We start from the raw sequence: 18339 nt of genomic DNA on the forward strand, positions 1-18339 counted from the left end.
CACAGTTATCAGTGCTATTTCACATGGAATGGTCATTGATAAGCTTGCAAAAAATGGCTTGGATGGAATAATAATCAGGTAGATATTGATGTTGGGAAAATGTTATTAGGCTTGGTCAATAAAGAGTATCAGGACAAGTTTGTGGTTATTTAGAAGTTTCCACAGGTTTGATTATGGATCTGTTATTGTTTTTGTTTGTTTGTTTTGTTTTGTTTTGTTTTAAATAAATGGCTTCATGAGAGAACATGAAATATGTTCAGAGACTTGAAGCAAAGTCAGGTTTGTTGGAGCTTCTTTGCCAGAACCTCTGAAAAAAAGATTAGGAATCCAAAATGAGTTTTAAGAAATTAGAATTGCGATCTAAACTAATTGGGAAGGAATTGCTGAGTGGTTAATACTAAAAAATATGCCAAAGTAAATAAAAACACTAAATTCCATAAATGCAAAATGTGAAAACAAACCTGTTGTTTACATTAGTATCAACTACTTGCTTTGCCTCTTATACTGAATCTCTGGCCCAAACCACACTTCCTGTTGCAAAGGAAAGATACCAGGCATGTCTGAGCTGGGACCAACATAGATCAACAATGTCGTTCGATTATTCAGATTATTCAGTCTTTTTGTATGTTCAGTGAAGGGGTGTTACTCTTAAGCCTCAGTCACTGAAAGACCATAAACAGAGAGAGGTGACAATAAAGATGTACACACACAATTATAGAAGGAGGATATTGTTCACCTCAAGAGAGAATAATAGATACATAATTTTTATAGGAATATATTTAATTTGACATTAAATTATCTTTTTGATCAAGTGCTGGGGAGGCAGAAAATTTCTTCTACCCTTCTAGGTTCTTAGACTGGTCTAAGAATAAAATTGACATGAGACAGATTAATAGGGTGAAATCATACAAAAGTTTAATAACATGTATACATGGGAGAGACCCGGGAGAACTGAGTAACTCATCAAAATGGTCATCCTCAGCTAAAGACAAAAGAGGATATTGAGGGTAAGGGATTTGGGACTTCAAAGGAGAGGAAGGCAATTGACATGAAGATGCAAAAGCAAATGTTGGTAACTGTTTGCTGGGCCATACAGAGACAAAGGGACAGAGAGTGGACTCAGAGTCTCCCTCACCCCACCTAGCCCACATTTGCAGTATCTCTGGCAGTAGCTCTATTCTGGGAACAGGCCCTTTATCTATATAATTCTTCTGGGTGGTTAGGGGGGAAGTCAGAGTTTCTTCCTAAGTCTTTTGGGCCTTAAAAATAATCTAAATTAATCCTCATGCCAGAGACATATTTTGGGGTGGCAAATTTTGCTCCCCTACATAAGGATGTCACGCAACAACTAGTACATTACATCTATTTTTGCCACCAAATACATTTTTGGGGGGCCATTCTCAATAAAAATACTTCATAATGTCTATTCAGCTCCTCTGCCCATTCTCAATTGAGCTATTTGGGTTTTTTCTTGTTGAGTTGTCTGAGTTTTTATATTTTTGCATATTAACCCCTTATTGTATATATGATTTGCAAATATCTTCACCCATTTGGTAGGTTGTCTTTTTGTTTTGTAGATGGTTTCCTTAGCTGTGCAGAACCTTTTTGTTTGATGTAGTCCCATTTGTTTATTTTTCTTTTTGTTTCCCTTGCCTGAGGAGACATATCAAAAAAATATATATTGCTAAGACTGATGTCAAAGAGCTAATGCCTAAGTTTTCTTCTAGGAGTCTTATGGTTTCAGGTCTTACATTCAAGTATTTAATTCATTTTGAGTTAATTTTTGTATATGGTGTGAGATGGTAGTCTAGTTTAATTCTTCTACACGTGTCCATCCAGTTTTCCCAACACAATTTATTGAAGAGACTGTCCTTTCTCCATTGTACATTCTTTGCTCTTTTGTCATAAATTGATTGTCCGTATATGTGTGGGTTTATTTCTGGGCTCTCAATTCTGTCTCATTGACCTATATATATGTCTGTTCTTCTGCCAGTGTCATGCTGCTTTGGTTACTATAACTTTGTAATATAATTTGAAATCCACATAGATACATAGAACAGAGTAGTGGTTACCAGAGGTAAAGAGGAGTTGGGGGAGAACAAAAAGGGTAAAGGGAATCAACAGTATGGTGACGGATGAAAACTAAACTCTTGGTGGTGAGCATGCTATAGTATATACAGAAGTCTAAATATAATATTGTACGCATGAAACTTACATAATATTATGAACCAATAAAAAAATACTTCATAATACCTCATTGGGCTAGTATGATGAGAAAAATAATGTTGTCTTATACACCAAATATAGATTTTAAATGGATAATAATGGTCATGGTTATTATTAACAAGTGTTTTCATTCTTGAGACAGTACTAATAATAGCTGACAATTATATATTCCTTATTATGACCCAGACACTCTCATAATTACTTTCAATATATCATTTAATCTTTACAACATCCTATGAGGAAGATGCTATTATTATTTCCATTTTATAGATGAGGCACTAAGAGTAACTGGCATATGCCTACATCTCAAATTTTGGTAAAACCAAGAGAATCCCAGTATTTGTCTTTGATGCATCTTTCTAATTATGTCATGATGTATGTCCAATCTAACTCAGAGGCAGTGCTTTGGACATTCATATCCCTTCTTCTGATAGGACTGCTTTAGGTAACATTCTGCAAACTGTTAGATTGTAGTTTTTCTGCACAGAGAAGATAGAATATAGCTTGGTGGTTCCTGTGTCTCAGTACAAGACAACAATTTTAACCTCATCAATCTCATATTACCAAATAAATAAATAAGAATATACAGTGATTATTCCAAGAAATTTTAAAACATCTTTAAAATAATCTAAATGACATTCTTTAATTTTGCATAAGCTCTTTGGAGAATGTAGTCTCAGAATTTTTTTTTCATAAATTTATTTATTTTAGGCTGCGTTGGGTCTTTGTTGCTGCGCGCGGGCTTTCTCTAGTTGCGGCGAGCAGGGGCTACTCTTCTTGCAGTGCGCGGGCTTCTCATTGCGGTGGCTTCTCTTGTTGCGGAGCACGGGCTCTAGGCACGCGGGCTTCAATAGTTGTGGCTCGCGGGCTCTAGAACACAGGCTCAGTAGTTGTGGCGCACGGGCTTAGTTGCTCCATGGCGTGTAGGATCTTCCCGGACCAGGGCTTGAACCCGTGCCCTCTGCATTGCAGGCGGATTCTTAACCACTGCACCACCAGGGAAGCCCTCAGACTTATTTTTAATAAGAATTTGTCAGATGTTCTTCAGCTGCATTATTGAAATGAAAGAGCAAAACAGCCCAGCTAAATGTTTTATTTTAAATATACAATTGATTATAATTGTTTCATTTCAAAGCCTTATTTAATTAGTAAAACACAGTAAGGATAATCAATTATGATTGATTTAAAAATATGTCTGGGAAAATTGTTCTGCTATGATATTGAAAATATAGGTAATTGCGAAGTTCTCTTTTAATGAAATAACATTTAAAATTTTAAGAACTTTTTACAATTTAAATATAGATATATATATAAATTTAACTTTCTCACTTTGTAAAACTTTTTTTTTAAAGAATGAACAAAACTTTTATCCTACATTGCAAAATATGTAATTAAGGATTAAAATTAATTATAAAAGTGATGATGCACATATGTATCATCAGTATCAGGTATAGTAGTATAAAATTATTAGCATTCTTTAAATTTGAACATTTTACCTTCCATAATAGTATGCTAATGTTATCCTACAGATAAGTAACACATTTTAAGAGTATTCTTAACATGGAACTCCTTTTGGTTTTCCTTTCTCATTTTCTTATTAGGAGTTAACTGCAGGCTTGTATATGGAAGAGGTAATTTTAAATAATGAGACATTATGGACAGGAAAAATACATGAAGCCTTTTGTAAGGATTACTCATCGCTCTTAGAGGAATAGAGTTCGGTCCTGATCTTTTTCTTCATATGTGTGTAGTACTTATTCTTGATTTATTTCATTTAATATTCTTTGACTTTTATTTCTAGAAAAATTTTAAACAGATACCCTCGTAATATTCAAAAAGCACCATATGTTTTAACTCTTGGTTTTGATTTCCATTAGGCATTTATTTGAAATGGAAATCTCTGAATTATCATTTGGAATTTATACTTAAGGATCACAATACTGGCAGTTATACTAAGCCATTGGTGTTGTCAACATGGTTAGCCTTGATTTACTTTTTTTAGTACAGTAGGTATAATTTAAGCAAAATTAAAATTATGGCCAATAGAGTTTTTGTCACATGTACTAAAATAATGTTATTCTCAAGTTTTCCTCATCTTACTTTGGAAATGGCTTCTGCAGCCCACTTAATTTGACATCTTTGGCACAATGAACCAGAACCTGGCTTGGAAAGACACAAAAACTGCATTGGCAAATGATCTGCCAAGTGACCCATGAACAAAAGCGAGATTGGATTGCCCTTTGAAATAAACCTATTTGAATTTTATTATCTCCAGAGCACCCTGTGTCTCTAATCTTGTGAAAGGTTAGTAGTCTATCCATCAGAGCAAGATAAGAGTGCTGGTTGATGTCTGCTCTTGATGATAACTGAATCCAGCAGTTGGAGCTGGAAGAAGGAGATTCATTACCATCAGCAGTTCAAAAAGAGAGGGGGGAATGGCTATGGAGGGAGTCATTCACAACAAGCCATGTTTTCCTAGGTCAGGGTATTTAAAACAAAACAAAACAAAACAAAAAACGAAGAACTGCTATATTGAGGAAGCTTTGCAGAGCCCTTTAAAGAAGTCCCCCTAAATCAGAGCTGTTTTAAGACTACCCTTTGTAGAGATCAATTTCTAATATGTAGATACTTTCTTTAAAACTATTGCTAACTGCTTTGGGGAGGTTTTTATGACAAACATCAGAATAAAAATAAGAGTGATATATCACTATATAACATATGGCTAATGACGAACAAATATTATAAAATATCCAATAAAGTCTAAAATAATCAGCCTGTGGTACAAATAAAACTTTTTTAAAGTTAACTGAATATATTCTTTTGTGGACTTTTACATACGATCTATATAATTCAGAAGTTGGGATAGAGGTCATCTAAAAGTTTTTTGTAAATTTAAAACATACCAGTGGATCAAAATAAGCATGTCCTTTATCTAGGGTTTCATTTAATTTTGACGTTATGAGAAATAGGATGTGTACATTCAACATTGTAGAATTTCATAAAAGATATGGCACTCAATAATTGATACTTTATGAAGTGTTTAATAATAATTGTTTTTGTTCATTGCATTCCAAATGATTGATGTTATAAAAGTAAAATAGCCGTCATACAACGTGAGATTAATGAATTCAGTATTTTTTTCTTTGAGAAGAATCTGGTAAATGACTGGCAAAGTGAATGTAACCAATTTCAAGCAAATTTAGATCGAAGTTAAATTAATTCATCTGTATTTATATCTTACACAATAATACTGTAAGTCTTATTATATACCTATACCAGGATATCCATTGTTTATGCATTCATCAAAACAATATAGTTACATTTGAATTAAACATCTATGCTGCCAAGTGGGGCTGACGTTCATTTCCCTTTGATAGATTTAAGGAATCAAATGATTCCTAAGTTATGACCTGGGGAGGCTGGGCCATCTCTTAGTCTTGTCCAACAAGCTCAAGCATGTGGTGAGTGACAAAGGTGGTTGGAAGTTGCCCTGACTTTCTTTACATTTCTGTTGTTGTCAGATGTTTATAGAAGCATTCCTAGAATTACACAATTTATCATCCTGTGCTAATGTTCATCCAATGCCCACCAAAAGCTCTTCAGACAAGACAATGACTTTAAATTCAAAATAATTGAAATCTGAAACTGATGGTCTTTTTTCTTTAGTTTGAGCTGACATCTGTAATAATGAACAATGGAATTTTGTTGAATACTGATTACTTCAATTAGAGAAATCCTTTCTCCATCTAGAAATAAATAGAAATTATCTGTATTTTTCAGAGCATTTATTCAAAAACCCAAAGTGTAGATGTTTTTAATATTAATAGATAATTAGCTAACATTACTGAGAGCATTATTTTATAGCCAGCATGCTGTACTTTTTATTTCTTTTTTTATTAATTAAGTCCTTTTTACTAATCAGTAGGAATCCACTAGATTTAAAGTCAAAAGACTCAAATTCTATTCCTTCTACTTTGCTGGTATAGCCTGTAATTTTGAGTAAATTTCTTGTTTATTTTCGGCCCTCTCTGTGCATTTAAGTATTTCCCCTCTGTCATCAAGCAGTATTTTTGTGTTTAAGAGGGCTTTTCATGTTAAAATAATATCTATTGTTTTTTTCCAAATATAAAAGCAATTTATAGTCATTGTACAAACTCTGGAAAATTAACAATGTACAGAGAGGAAAATACAAATAAGCCATAACATTCTACCCATTGTAAACTGTTTTTGCATATGTATTTTTAAAATTTTTCTCAATGTGTATGTGTTTATCATTTATTTATTTTTACAAAATTGGAATTGTACTTGATACATCCTTTTGTATCATTTTATATCTTACCAATTTCTGTCATCATGTCTTATACTGGAGGTAGATTTCCCATGAATCTGGTAAAGTTTATGTTTCAAGACCCTTCACTTGAATAGACCCTATCCAAGGTCCTATGCCTTATTTTGTATTTGTAACTTTGTATTATATTTGTTTAAAAAGAGTTTTCTAAATTTATAAGCTTCAATTCTCATATTATCTATAGAGTCTTTAGATTCTGAAGCCATACTGCCTGGGTTTGTAATCCCAGCTACACACCTGTTAGCTATGTACCTCGTAAGTTACTTAACTTTTCTGTGCTTCTGTTTCCCCAAATGTAAAATTCAGACGATAATAATAACCATCTCATAGGGTTCCTGACAAGATTAAATTAGTTAACACATGAGAAGCCCTTTGAACAGCAGCTCACTTATAGTGCTTAGTAAGAGTTAGCTTTTAAATGTTCTTTAAAAATAATTATAAACGTCACATAATATTTTACAGTGTGGATTAGTCATTCTTTGGGGATTTTTAATTTTTCTCTCCTTTTTGCTAAAATAAATAAAGGAGGAATATCTTTACACACATAGTTTTGACCTTACTTTGCATTTGAACCATCTTCTTTTATTAGAGGTATCCTGCATTTCACTTTTTCTTTAAAAAAAAAAAAAAGAAACAGACAAGTAGTAGATATCAAAAAGGTTAACATTCTTCTTTTGCAAAATGTAGATAGTTAAAAACAACTCAAAACTGAAGGTGGGGTATAGCAAAATATGTGAATATATTATTATTTGATTTATTTTTTAAAACTTATGCTTTGTACTGACTTTTGCTTTCATTTAAACATCTGTTAAGCAAAGTAAAAAAGTCCTTTTTATTCCAGGACTTTTCACATGTTTTTGGTATTGCAGGTTTTTGATGGGCCAGAAAGGATACCACTTAATAAGTTAGTGTTAAATTAAGATACAATATTTTCACAAAAACTGTTATATTTAGTTATGCTTTTGCAACTCAGCATTTCCCAATACAACTTCTTCCTCCTGTTGTCCATGTTACGTGCTTAAATGATGCCCTGATTAGACTTTTGTAATCATTCCATTTCCCTTTGTCATGAATTAATTTGGACATTATCAGACCTTCTTCCTCCCTCTTCCCATACTGTACCCCTCCTTCCCTCACCATGGGATAAGTCCTTTGTCCTGTAATCAATGAAGGCAGCGGGTGACTGGGGAGAGGGTGTTAAGTGGTGGAAAAGGAAAAAGAGATGGAAGACAAAGGAAAAGAGACTAGCACACTCTTATCCCCCAGGACCACTGCCAGTGCTCTTCACATACTCTGGACACTGACCAATGCTTGGCTGCCTTCCCAAGACCAGAACACTAATTTTCTACTGCAAGAAAAGAGAGAAGGGAAAGTAAGTGAAGGGAAGGAGAAAATAGGGTCTTTCCTGATGTATAATATGGCTTCTCCCTCCATCATTATTCCTCCTTTCCCTGCCCATTTCATCATCAATCATGCATTGACCTAAAATGGAAGTATTAGAGAACAGAGAAGAGCTGCAGTGATTTTCAGTCCTGGCTATACTTTGGGATCACCTGCAGAGCTTGAAGATATATCGATACCTGGATCTCACTCTGATGGATTATGATTTAGTCTAGAATGCAGCCTGGGCGTCAAGATTTTTTTTAAGTGATTTTAATGGGCAGCCAAGAGGGAAAAAGAAGTAAATTTCATTTGGCTCTTCTTCCTTACTCCCCTAAAAGCCTACATAATCTCTTGTTCCAGTACCCCCAGGTCCTTATCATTGACTTTTCACCTACAAACTACCTTTAGCCCCACATCCCAGAGTTCACCCTTGGTGGTTTGATATTGGAGAGGGGTGTTCTACCCTCTGGCCCAATGAGTAGTTGGGTGAAGAAGTCAGGGGAGCTGGACAAGAACTGGATTTGTAAAGAGAGAAATATACTACGAAGAGAGCATATACTCCATGCTGTGGGTAATGTCATCAGAAAAAAATGGAAGCAGGGTGTTGGGCAAGGCCTAAAGAACACTGTCCGTAGGCCAAAGCTAAGGAGCTGCACAATGACGAAGGTGAACTCAGAAAGCATCCCAGATTTCAATTTCATATGCGTTGCTTAGGGTGAGATACAAATACCATCTGCAGTCTCAAAACACTTGTTTGCTTTTGGCAGCAACCGTCAGCAACTTTCAAACTTAATTCATGACTCCCAGCATTAATAGTTTATCTATACCACCTGTGAACATAAATGGCCTAATCCGTCTTTCTTACTTTAAAAGAGATCTTTGGGAGAAATAACCTACCAAGAAATAAAACATTTATCAATCTAATGTGTAAAGGATCACTAAGTATAGAAAAAGTTTCACCTTGTGAAATATGAATTCAAATCAACAATTTCTATAAACTGCTCTATTGCTTCAAATCTCCCTATATCAGCCAGTTACAGAGTGCTGCTTTCAGATAACTTTTCTTTTTGCAGCTGAATTACACACCTGATTCTGAAAAATCTCCTGGCTTTGGGTCTCTTCAGCTGACTTTACCTTAATGGTATTGAATTAAAGGACTTTGTTGCAAGATATTGGTTATTTTTAACAAATAGTCATGATTGTAAACTGATGACTTTTCATTAAAAATTTCTTCATGGAAAAGTCTAGTCAACTTGATTAGATACCTTGGAAGAATATAGAATGGTGATGTCCAGTTGAGCTGAATAATGTGTTTTAAAATGCACTTACTGTATCCTAAATTTTGGGGCATTTTTTTTTCCTGACTTATTGGTTAGAAGTATTTCCCCAGAACTCTTACATTTCTACTTATTTAGATCTAGTTTATAAGAGTTTCCAACATACAATGGGAGTAATGTAATGAAAATAACCTTTGGATTAATATAGCAAACAACTTTTGACTTCTGTATTGTAACATTTTAAACAACTGATATATTTATTATTTTCTGAAAATAATTCTCCTAGATTTATTATGAGCATTTTATTTTGTTGTAGGGCCTTGTACGATGTTAAAAGATTGTTTAAATTTTTATTTTCATTAATTATCATGAAAAGAAATTTGAAAAAGAAAATTGTATTTTTTTTTAATCTTAACCTAGTATCAGAGTAGGGTGTTATTTTTTCTTTTCCTTTTTCATTTTTATACTGTCTATTTTACATTCCAGGTTTATTGTAAGATTTTCTCCTCATGAACATCTCCAGGGACTCATTAAACCACAATCTTAGAAAAATTTAGGGTGTCTACTTTAAAATCACTAAAGTCACCTAAATCCTCTAAATCATTTAAGTGATTTAAGAATTTACTTTTGGATTTTAGTTACCTCGCAGGGGAATATAAAGAGGTGAACAGGCTGCAGGGCTGTCAGAGCAAATTTTAACATATAAGGTAAAATAATGGAGGAAAGAACTTTTATTCTACTACTAAGAGATAACAGACTAATAATTAAATCGTCTTCCTACTTACAAGAATTCAAAGGCATAATACATTCTGTTTGATTAATTTATCTTAAAACATTTCACTTAGGATTTTGACCCTTTATGCCAGGGATTGGCAAAATGTCTTGGTAAAGGGCTGGATATTAAATATTTGGAGCATTTTGTTCCCATATTCTTTGCCATTGTTGGTTTATATTTTGCTTGTTTGAATTTATTCAAATGTTTAAATGTATTTGTTGATAATATATACATGTTATTATAAAACAATACCTACAATATACGTGTATATATATGTTATAAAATGGGACATATGTGAAGTCAGATATTTTTAGCATCCTTTTGCATACCAGTCGCTGTTCTGTGCACTGTAGCTATAATCACAGGTTCGGTCACTGATTTTCTTCTAGTGGAAGCCACTCCTTTGTGGAAGATATACCAACCCTAGGGATTTGCATGTGCTCTCCAGTCTCAGTTATCTACATTAGCTAATTGGTATTAGTGGAAAAATAATCACACATGAAAATTATTTTTAAAAGATAATTTAGATTTGATTTTAGAATGCACTTTGCAATTTATATTTAAGTATGGTTTTACCCAGTGTCCCAGGAGTTTATTATACTTCTCATTAATTATTCAAATCACAGTGTGAAAATTGGACTTCGTGTAAACTACAAAGCTGCCCTGCTGTCCTACTGTCTCTTAGAACTCACCCTGTCAGCAGTGGTTTGGAGCTCTGGGTCGTGCGCCAGCTTAGTGGTCAAGGGCAACTTGCTTAACATTTCTGGGCCTCAATTTCCTCATCTGCAGTTTGATTATAATAATCCCTCAAACAGGAAATCTGTAGATTACTATTGTTAAGTCACTTTGAAATTATATAGGCTTCTATTAATTCCTGGGATGAACTGACTGACTAAATCATAATGCTTATTATAACATAATAAACATAATCTATGGAAACATACACACACACACACACACACACGGAGCAAGAGAAAGTATGAATTAAGAGATAAAGAAGGGGCAAATCACAAATGAAGTTTTGCTTACAGCAACTTCGTCTCAGTAATTACAGATTCTGTTTTCTCCCTTGTTGAATAAATTGTTATTTTGGAAATCATTTTATTTAATTTCAACCCCATAATTTTAAAAAATGCCTACTGAGGGTCTGTTTCTTACACAAAAACACAACTGATGTTTAAGAAAAACTACAAAGATGATATAATAGGATATGTCTTCAAAATAGTTCTCCTCTTTCCCTGACATAATTATTTAACCTGAGTAATGACGAAATAAAACGTGGCATTGTCTTGCTTACTGAAAACAACAAAGTTCCAAACTGAGTTTATCTGACTAGCTATTGGATGGAAGGAGGCTTCAGTGCAGTGTAGGAGACAGGGTGGTTGAAGAGTTAACTCATGCGAGCCATTGCCTAAATGAGGTGCGCGAGTGAATGTGAATGCGGTCAGCTTGGTGAGATCGTGGGCCGTGGGGTTAAGGCCCAGCAGGACCAGCAGCAGGAGGGGCAGCAGTGAAGCCAGGCAAAGCGTGGCTCAGAACAGGCAGAGATGTCCAGAGAGGAAGCGAGGGTCTGGTAGAGCCGTCTCGAGAACCACCATGCTTTTGAGCAGAGGCCACAGGGCATTTCACATGTAGGTGCACATGACCGTGGAGCATGGGAGGGTATGAATGTTTATATATTTATAAATACATGCGTTTGGAGGGTGACAGTAGGGCACATCAGTTATGTCTGCTCTAAGATATGGTTGTAGCATCTCTCTCCCACAGTTACTACTATCTAAGAGGAGCCCAGTCCACGTGGAGTCAGGACGTACTTCACTGGGTGTTCATGCTCACCATCTATTTGTTCGTTCACTAGTCACCACTTTTTAAGGCCCTACCCTGTGATAGGCACCATACGTGGAAATGGTAGTATTGGTCACCAACAGCCTTACCTGTGAATATGATGCGTGTTTCAGCTCCTTTCACTTAAAGCACACACAGATCCTCAAGTTCATCTTGTAAATAAATTGTGAGGCTGATGAGGTCTAGAAATGTGCTGGCTTTTCCTCGGAATGTATCGATAGCCTATTTCTAGGCTTCTGGAATTTATCAGTAGAAGGGTTGTGCCGAGTGGGTAGGGTGAGTGTGATTTTGCCCCCCTGGGGGACATTTGATAATGTCTGCAGACAGTTTTGTCATCACTCCTGGAGAAAGGATGTGCCCATAGCAGGTAGTAGGCGGAAGCCAGGGATGCTACTTGTTATCTTACAATTCACAGGACAGACACCCAACAAAGACTGTCCAGCCCAGGGAATTCCTGGTGGTCCAGTGGTTAAGACTCCGTGATTTCACCGTGAGGGCCCAAGTTCAATCCCTGGCTGGGGAACTAAGATCCCACAAGCCGCATGGTGGGGCAAAAAAAATAATAATAAATATAAAATTTTTTTTAATTTTAAAAATTAATAAAAAAAAAAAAGATTGTCCAAGGAATAAAGATGCAGACGTAGAGAATGGACTTGAGGACACGGGGAGGAGGAAGGGTAAGCTGGGATGAAGTGAGAGAGTGGCATGGACATATATACACTACGAAATGTAAAATAGATAACTAGTGGGAAGCAGCCGCATAGCACAGGGAGATCAGCTCGGTGCTTTGTGTCCACCTAGAGGGGTGGGATAGGGAGGGTGAGAGGGAGACACAAGAGGGAGGGGATATGAGGATATGTGTATATGTATAGCTGATTCAATTTGTTATACAGCAGAAACTAACACACCATTCTAAAGCAATTATACTCCAATAAAGATGTTTAAAAAAATAAGATAAAATAAAGTAAAATAAAATAATAAAAAGAAAGATTGTCCAGCTCAAAATGTCAACAGTCCTGAGGCAGAGACCCCTGATGTAGAAGACTGGCATCCAGCTGTCCATTCCACATAAGCCATGACCTGCCAAGGGTGACATTGCATGTGGCAAGGACTCCCTGAGCAGCACCAATCCTCTTATAGAGTCTTACCGTCTGGGGAGTGGGGAGAGGTGGGTCATTTAGGGACCATGTGTAAGTCTACCGGAAAATAGAGTAAATGGCACTGGGGTTCTTCTTCCTCCTTAACCCAGCATTTCCCTGCTGGTCACATCAGGTTATGATGTAAGCAAGGAGACTTTGAAAGGAGAAGTCATCTCAGAAGATATACTTGAAAGCTGGCAGGTGTGTGCAGAGTGAAGGACTCTCGTAGTGACTTAACCTTGAAAAGGGCCTGGGTCAGGGGAAGGGTGGTAGCTTTCCTGTGTCTATGAAACATAGCCCTTATAGGACACCAGCTTTCTGAATCACTTACCCTCCATGCCAGCAACTTGAGGTTTTTCCTTAGCCAAAGCTTGGGTTCTGGGCTGGCTGAACTGATTTAGCATGCTTTTGTGGAGAGGAGGGCAGAAAAAAAGAGATTACAAGAGTAATACACACAACACAAATATGTGGGTTTAGGGAAGCAAAGTGAATATACCTGCTTCCCCTGGTGAGACAGATGCTGTCTGTGATCATGCATGGATACAGTCTCCACTGACACCAGTGACCAAAGCTTTTCACTCACTGGGCTCTGGGATGAAGTGGATTTACACCACCATCTGAAGCACTCATTTTAAATGACCTTTCAATGAGAAGTGTTTTGGAGAGCATGAGAATAGAACAGGAGGATGCTACAGTTTCTGGGTAAATGCTAAACAGTGCTTGATCCAGTTGCCATGCCCAATCCCCCTACGATAATATTAACTAGATAACACTTCCAGCTTAAATGGGCCAAGCTTTTGCTGTTTTGTGCGGACTGCAGATTCCTTGAGAGCCTTTAGTCCGCCTTTCTCCTCTTGCCTGCACCTCCCCTTGGTCCTGTGTGCACCTTACATTTTGATCCATTCATTTGGAGGCTTTATTTGAAGCCTTTCTCAGATATCCTTAGGGCACCTTTTGGCTCCTAGGAGTTGATTTTTGCCCCTTAAGAGGCCTCTCCAAGCGATCCGTGGCATGCATAGACTTTCTTTTTGCTTTTGGAACAGTGGTGGTTTTTATCTACAAGATTGTTCTCCCACTTGGGGCAGTCTGCCTTGCAGCAAACAGATGTTCACATCCAGATCTCCCCTCTAGATGAATAAAATCATCCCAGAGGCTACTGCTGGCTGGAAGAAGTTCTTTTGTGCATCTATAAAGCATAACTGAGCCCTAAGCAACCACCTTTGATGTATATTTTGTGATTGGGGAAGGAAAAAAATTTAAAAAACATCTTCATCTGCCAAACGCTTACAGATGAGAATTTTTGTTGACTGAAGCCTTTATCCACTGAGCTTTGACCTCTCCCATTAAGCAAAGGGTTAGATTGAGTTTGTTTTTTTTTTTTCCTTATATGGCTCTTCGATTTTATTCTCTATGCTGTTTGGGCATAATACTTTCTCAGCAAAATGGGTGTGATAACTGTCTTCCAAATCCCCATCTTGTTTGGTTTGCTGAGACAGTTTTCATCCAAGCATAAAATACTTTGTTCAAAGAGTCACCCTTCAAAAGGTGGAAGTTTAAGTCTGTGGGCATGCTAAAAATGAAATGAGAATACTTATTTTTTGGAGGACATTAGTTTTGCCTCACTACCTCAGATCCCCATCTTTCATAAGGTCTAAGATCAATGTACTTTAGGGTACCAACATTTGTCGTAATTGCCTGATGCATTAGCATCCTTCAATACCAAGTATTAACTTTGACTGTGAGATCACTAAACCGTATAATGATTTTGAACACGGAATAATAACTTGACTTTTGAGGACCACTGAAGCTAAGAGCAAACTTTTGAGACAATGACACACCCTTAAACACAAATTTAATCCTGGAATCTAATAAAATGTTTCTTGAGCGTATTTATGGAAATCTGATAACTTAGTTTCTATATTCAATTATGATACTAATTTAGGCATAAAGACACAAACCCCAAAGCACAGTGAGTGGGCAATCTGATTTTAACTATTCAGCTACAAAATGGTCATAAGCCTAATATTTAATTTTCCCCGTGTCAGGAGAGGAAAAGTCTAGGAATGTTACCTTCTGTAAAAGAGAAAACAAAATTTTCATCCCTACAGAGAAGGATTTATACCTGAAATCTTTGGAGAACAATGAGAACCAGAAGATTCTTCTTTTTTTTTTTTTTTTTCTCTTGCAAATCCAGACCACACTACTGATTACTGACTATTCATTGCTGAAGGCAGTACTCTGTATTCAGTAAATTAAGCTTTTATTTCAGAGTCCAACAAAGTAATTGACCTCAAAAAGAAGATAAATGAATAGGCTATCCTGAGCTCCTGATGCAAATCTACTTTCCAGTCTCATTATATTAGTATTTTTCAATTCAGTGATTTTTCCATTCTTTCAGAGTTTCTTTCACAATTATAACACCTTTCACTCTGCTCCTATATGAACAAGGCCAAGCTATTTTCATCCTTGGTTTCAAGACTGAAAGGTTTTACTATGCTATTTTTATACTTTGTTATTAATATTAATAATTTAATATAGTTTCCATTTTAGGACAATATAAGTTACTAGTAAATTTCTGAAAAACTTCTGAAATGTTTCTTATTTCAAAAAATCATAAATAACATAGACATATAGCATATATAAATATTTTGATTAATTAATCCTTTAACAGTTTTGAACATTTTTGTCCGAAGTGATTTTCCTTAATGAATCCTCGAAGATTAGGGAGGTTTAATACTATTTAGCCTGATTTTTACATTTGGGAAAAACTAAAACAAGAACTATTTGGTGCCTTGAACAAGATGACACAGGGGTGATAAGCCATGACTTTCAGATAATCCCTCAGTTTTTGCTACCACTGTAGCAACATAATTTCTGTATTTAAGAAAAAAAAAATGTATTCTTTTGTAGTAAGAGGATAAACATTGAACAGAGTCCTCTTTAAGATTTAGTGTACTGGTTTTATTTGAAAACAAATACAAAATAATCACCATTATAGACACCATTTTATCAAGACAGTGATTCAATGCTGTATTATTTGGAATTGAGGTAGCTAAATCAAGTGCTTCTTCATCTGATAAAGACGAAATTAGGTGTAGCTTCCATAGAATTCATAGAGAGAGTCGTGGCTTTTTCTCTTCTGCCTCTCAGGAAAAGAATCCCGCAAGCCCCCAGAAAAAAGAAGAGGTTTTTATTTGATTCCTACTGGGATTCCTTGAGGTATCCAGGACTTGCTTTTTCCCCGGCTTTAACTAAGAGGGGCCATAGCTTCCGCGAATAAGAGGGAACTGTAGGAAGTAAAGCAGAATTACTCTGTTGTTGGTAACTTGGATTTACAGACTCAGAAGAATGATCTTTCCATAGCCTTTTTCCCACCCCCAGTCACATTCTCTGAATGGGATAAAACTTGAGCTTGCTCTACCCAGGCTCATTTGTGCAAATGAATAAGTATCATACACATATGAACTGTGTCTTGAGGGAGACTAATATGAGGACCTACCAGTAACCAGGGACGTTGTTTTTGCCATCCTAATTTTTTGCCTACTACTACTCCCAGAAACACTCAAGTGCTACTGCAGGATCGAAAGGTCATTTCTTGGTAGACTCTTTTTCATTTAGAACCTCTTAACCAGAAAGCCCAAATGCCTATATTTTATTCAAGTGCTATAAAATGATAGTGATAGCGTATGATGATAACGCATGGTACTTCATAACTTTCTTATGCATGATGGCAGCCTAAATTATGTTTATTATAGCCTTGGCATTAAGTGCATTTAATTGCATTATGAATCTCTAAACACTGATAATTGATTGCTATATATAGCAACTACAAAGAGTCCAAATATTACATTAATTTGAATATCCCATTTATGAACTTTTCCAAATAAAAGCAATTTAATTGAATTTGGTGGTAGAACAGATTTGTAAATAGACTGGAGCAAATGTTTTTATCACTTATGCATTTATTATTATGTTAATGACAATACTTAGCCACATATTCTGATTTGAGTTAATATGAAACCATAGGATTTTCTAAAATTAACAATAAATGGAAATATAATTGAACCTTTTTGGAGGAGTATTAAATGGTAAATTCCTAATGTTAATGGATGTTCTTTCAGACAGAATCCCATGATCTTCTGTTTTCTTTGACTCAGAGAAGATCATAGATGTAGGTCAAATCTCATTTAAAATATTATCAGTTCGTGGATACCTTAATCACAGGATACATTTTTTTTTCTGTGAAAATAACCATTAGAAGCAGTTGTTTTTAAGGTAAGTAGATGTCTTGGACTTCCTTGATCTTGCTAATTTACGACTGCTTTCTTGTTTTATTTGCAGAATTTTTCCGAGAGCTTCTGGAAAATGCAGAGAAGTCACTAAATGATATGTTTGTACGGACCTATGGCATGCTGTACATGCAGAATTCGGAAGTGTTCCAGGACCTCTTCACAGAGCTAAAAAGATACTACACCGGGGGCAATGTGAATCTGGAGGAGATGCTCAATGACTTCTGGGCTCGGCTCCTGGAACGAATGTTTCAGCTGATCAACCCACAGTATCACTTCAGCGAGGACTACCTGGAGTGCGTGAGCAAATACACGGACCAGCTGAAGCCATTTGGAGATGTTCCCCGGAAGCTGAAAATTCAGGTCACTCGCGCCTTCATTGCTGCTCGGACATTTGTCCAGGGGCTGACCGTGGGCAGAGAAGTTGCAAATCGAGTTTCCAAGGTAATTGAAAATCTACTGTCTTTCTAATTGGTCTTTCTCATTTTTGTTTTTGTTTTTAAAACCAACGTTTAAAAAAGAAATTCAAGGTAAAAGTTCTCACTTACAGTGGTTCTTGCTCTTAGAGAAATCAGCTAAATGGTAAAGCTTAATTCTTTGTGCGAGAGAAGCCAGGATTTCAAGCCATTGCATGTGGTTTGAAACATAATGTCAATATTTATCAGCAATTCAGCAGAGAAGCTTTTATCAGAAAATGCGTGAAAACAGGTGTCTTGTAACCATGACCACCTGGCATTTCTGATCAGTTTTAAGGATGGTAAATACTCATGAAACAGTCCATCCGGAGGTTATAATCCTCTAGGAAGTCCCAAGGAGACAGTGTTATGGCGCTGGCAAGTGGAGACAAGTTGTTGCTCCGAACACCAGCACCTGGCATTTCTTCTTCTTCATCATCCTTGTCAAGGTGGCCGAATTCCTTACTAGTAAAAGAAGAACTGACACCTGTAGAACTGGATTAGGGAGGACTAATGAATACAAAGTGTAGAATCTGGCGGAGAATTCTTTTTGTTATCCGTTATCTTTGTAATTCAATCCCGTGTATTGCGTTGGGCTTATG

The 18339-nt window shown here is 36.1% G+C and overlaps 1 protein-coding gene across 1 annotated transcript in view; it reads left to right on the top strand.

Moving 5' to 3' along the window:
• GPC6 (glypican 6) overlaps nucleotides 1-18339 on the top strand; it is a 1060085-nt gene that overhangs the window by 518849 nt on the left and 522897 nt on the right. The window contains exon 3 of the mRNA XM_068526698.1: nucleotides 17335-17726. Coding sequence (XP_068382799.1) covers nucleotides 17335-17726 — 392 coding nt within the window. The remainder of the gene's footprint in view (nucleotides 1-17334; nucleotides 17727-18339) is intronic.

The sequence above is a fragment of the Eschrichtius robustus genome, chromosome 18 (assembly GCF_028021215.1).
Source record: "Eschrichtius robustus isolate mEscRob2 chromosome 18, mEscRob2.pri, whole genome shotgun sequence".
In the NCBI taxonomy this organism is placed as follows: Eukaryota; Metazoa; Chordata; class Mammalia; order Artiodactyla; family Eschrichtiidae; genus Eschrichtius; species Eschrichtius robustus.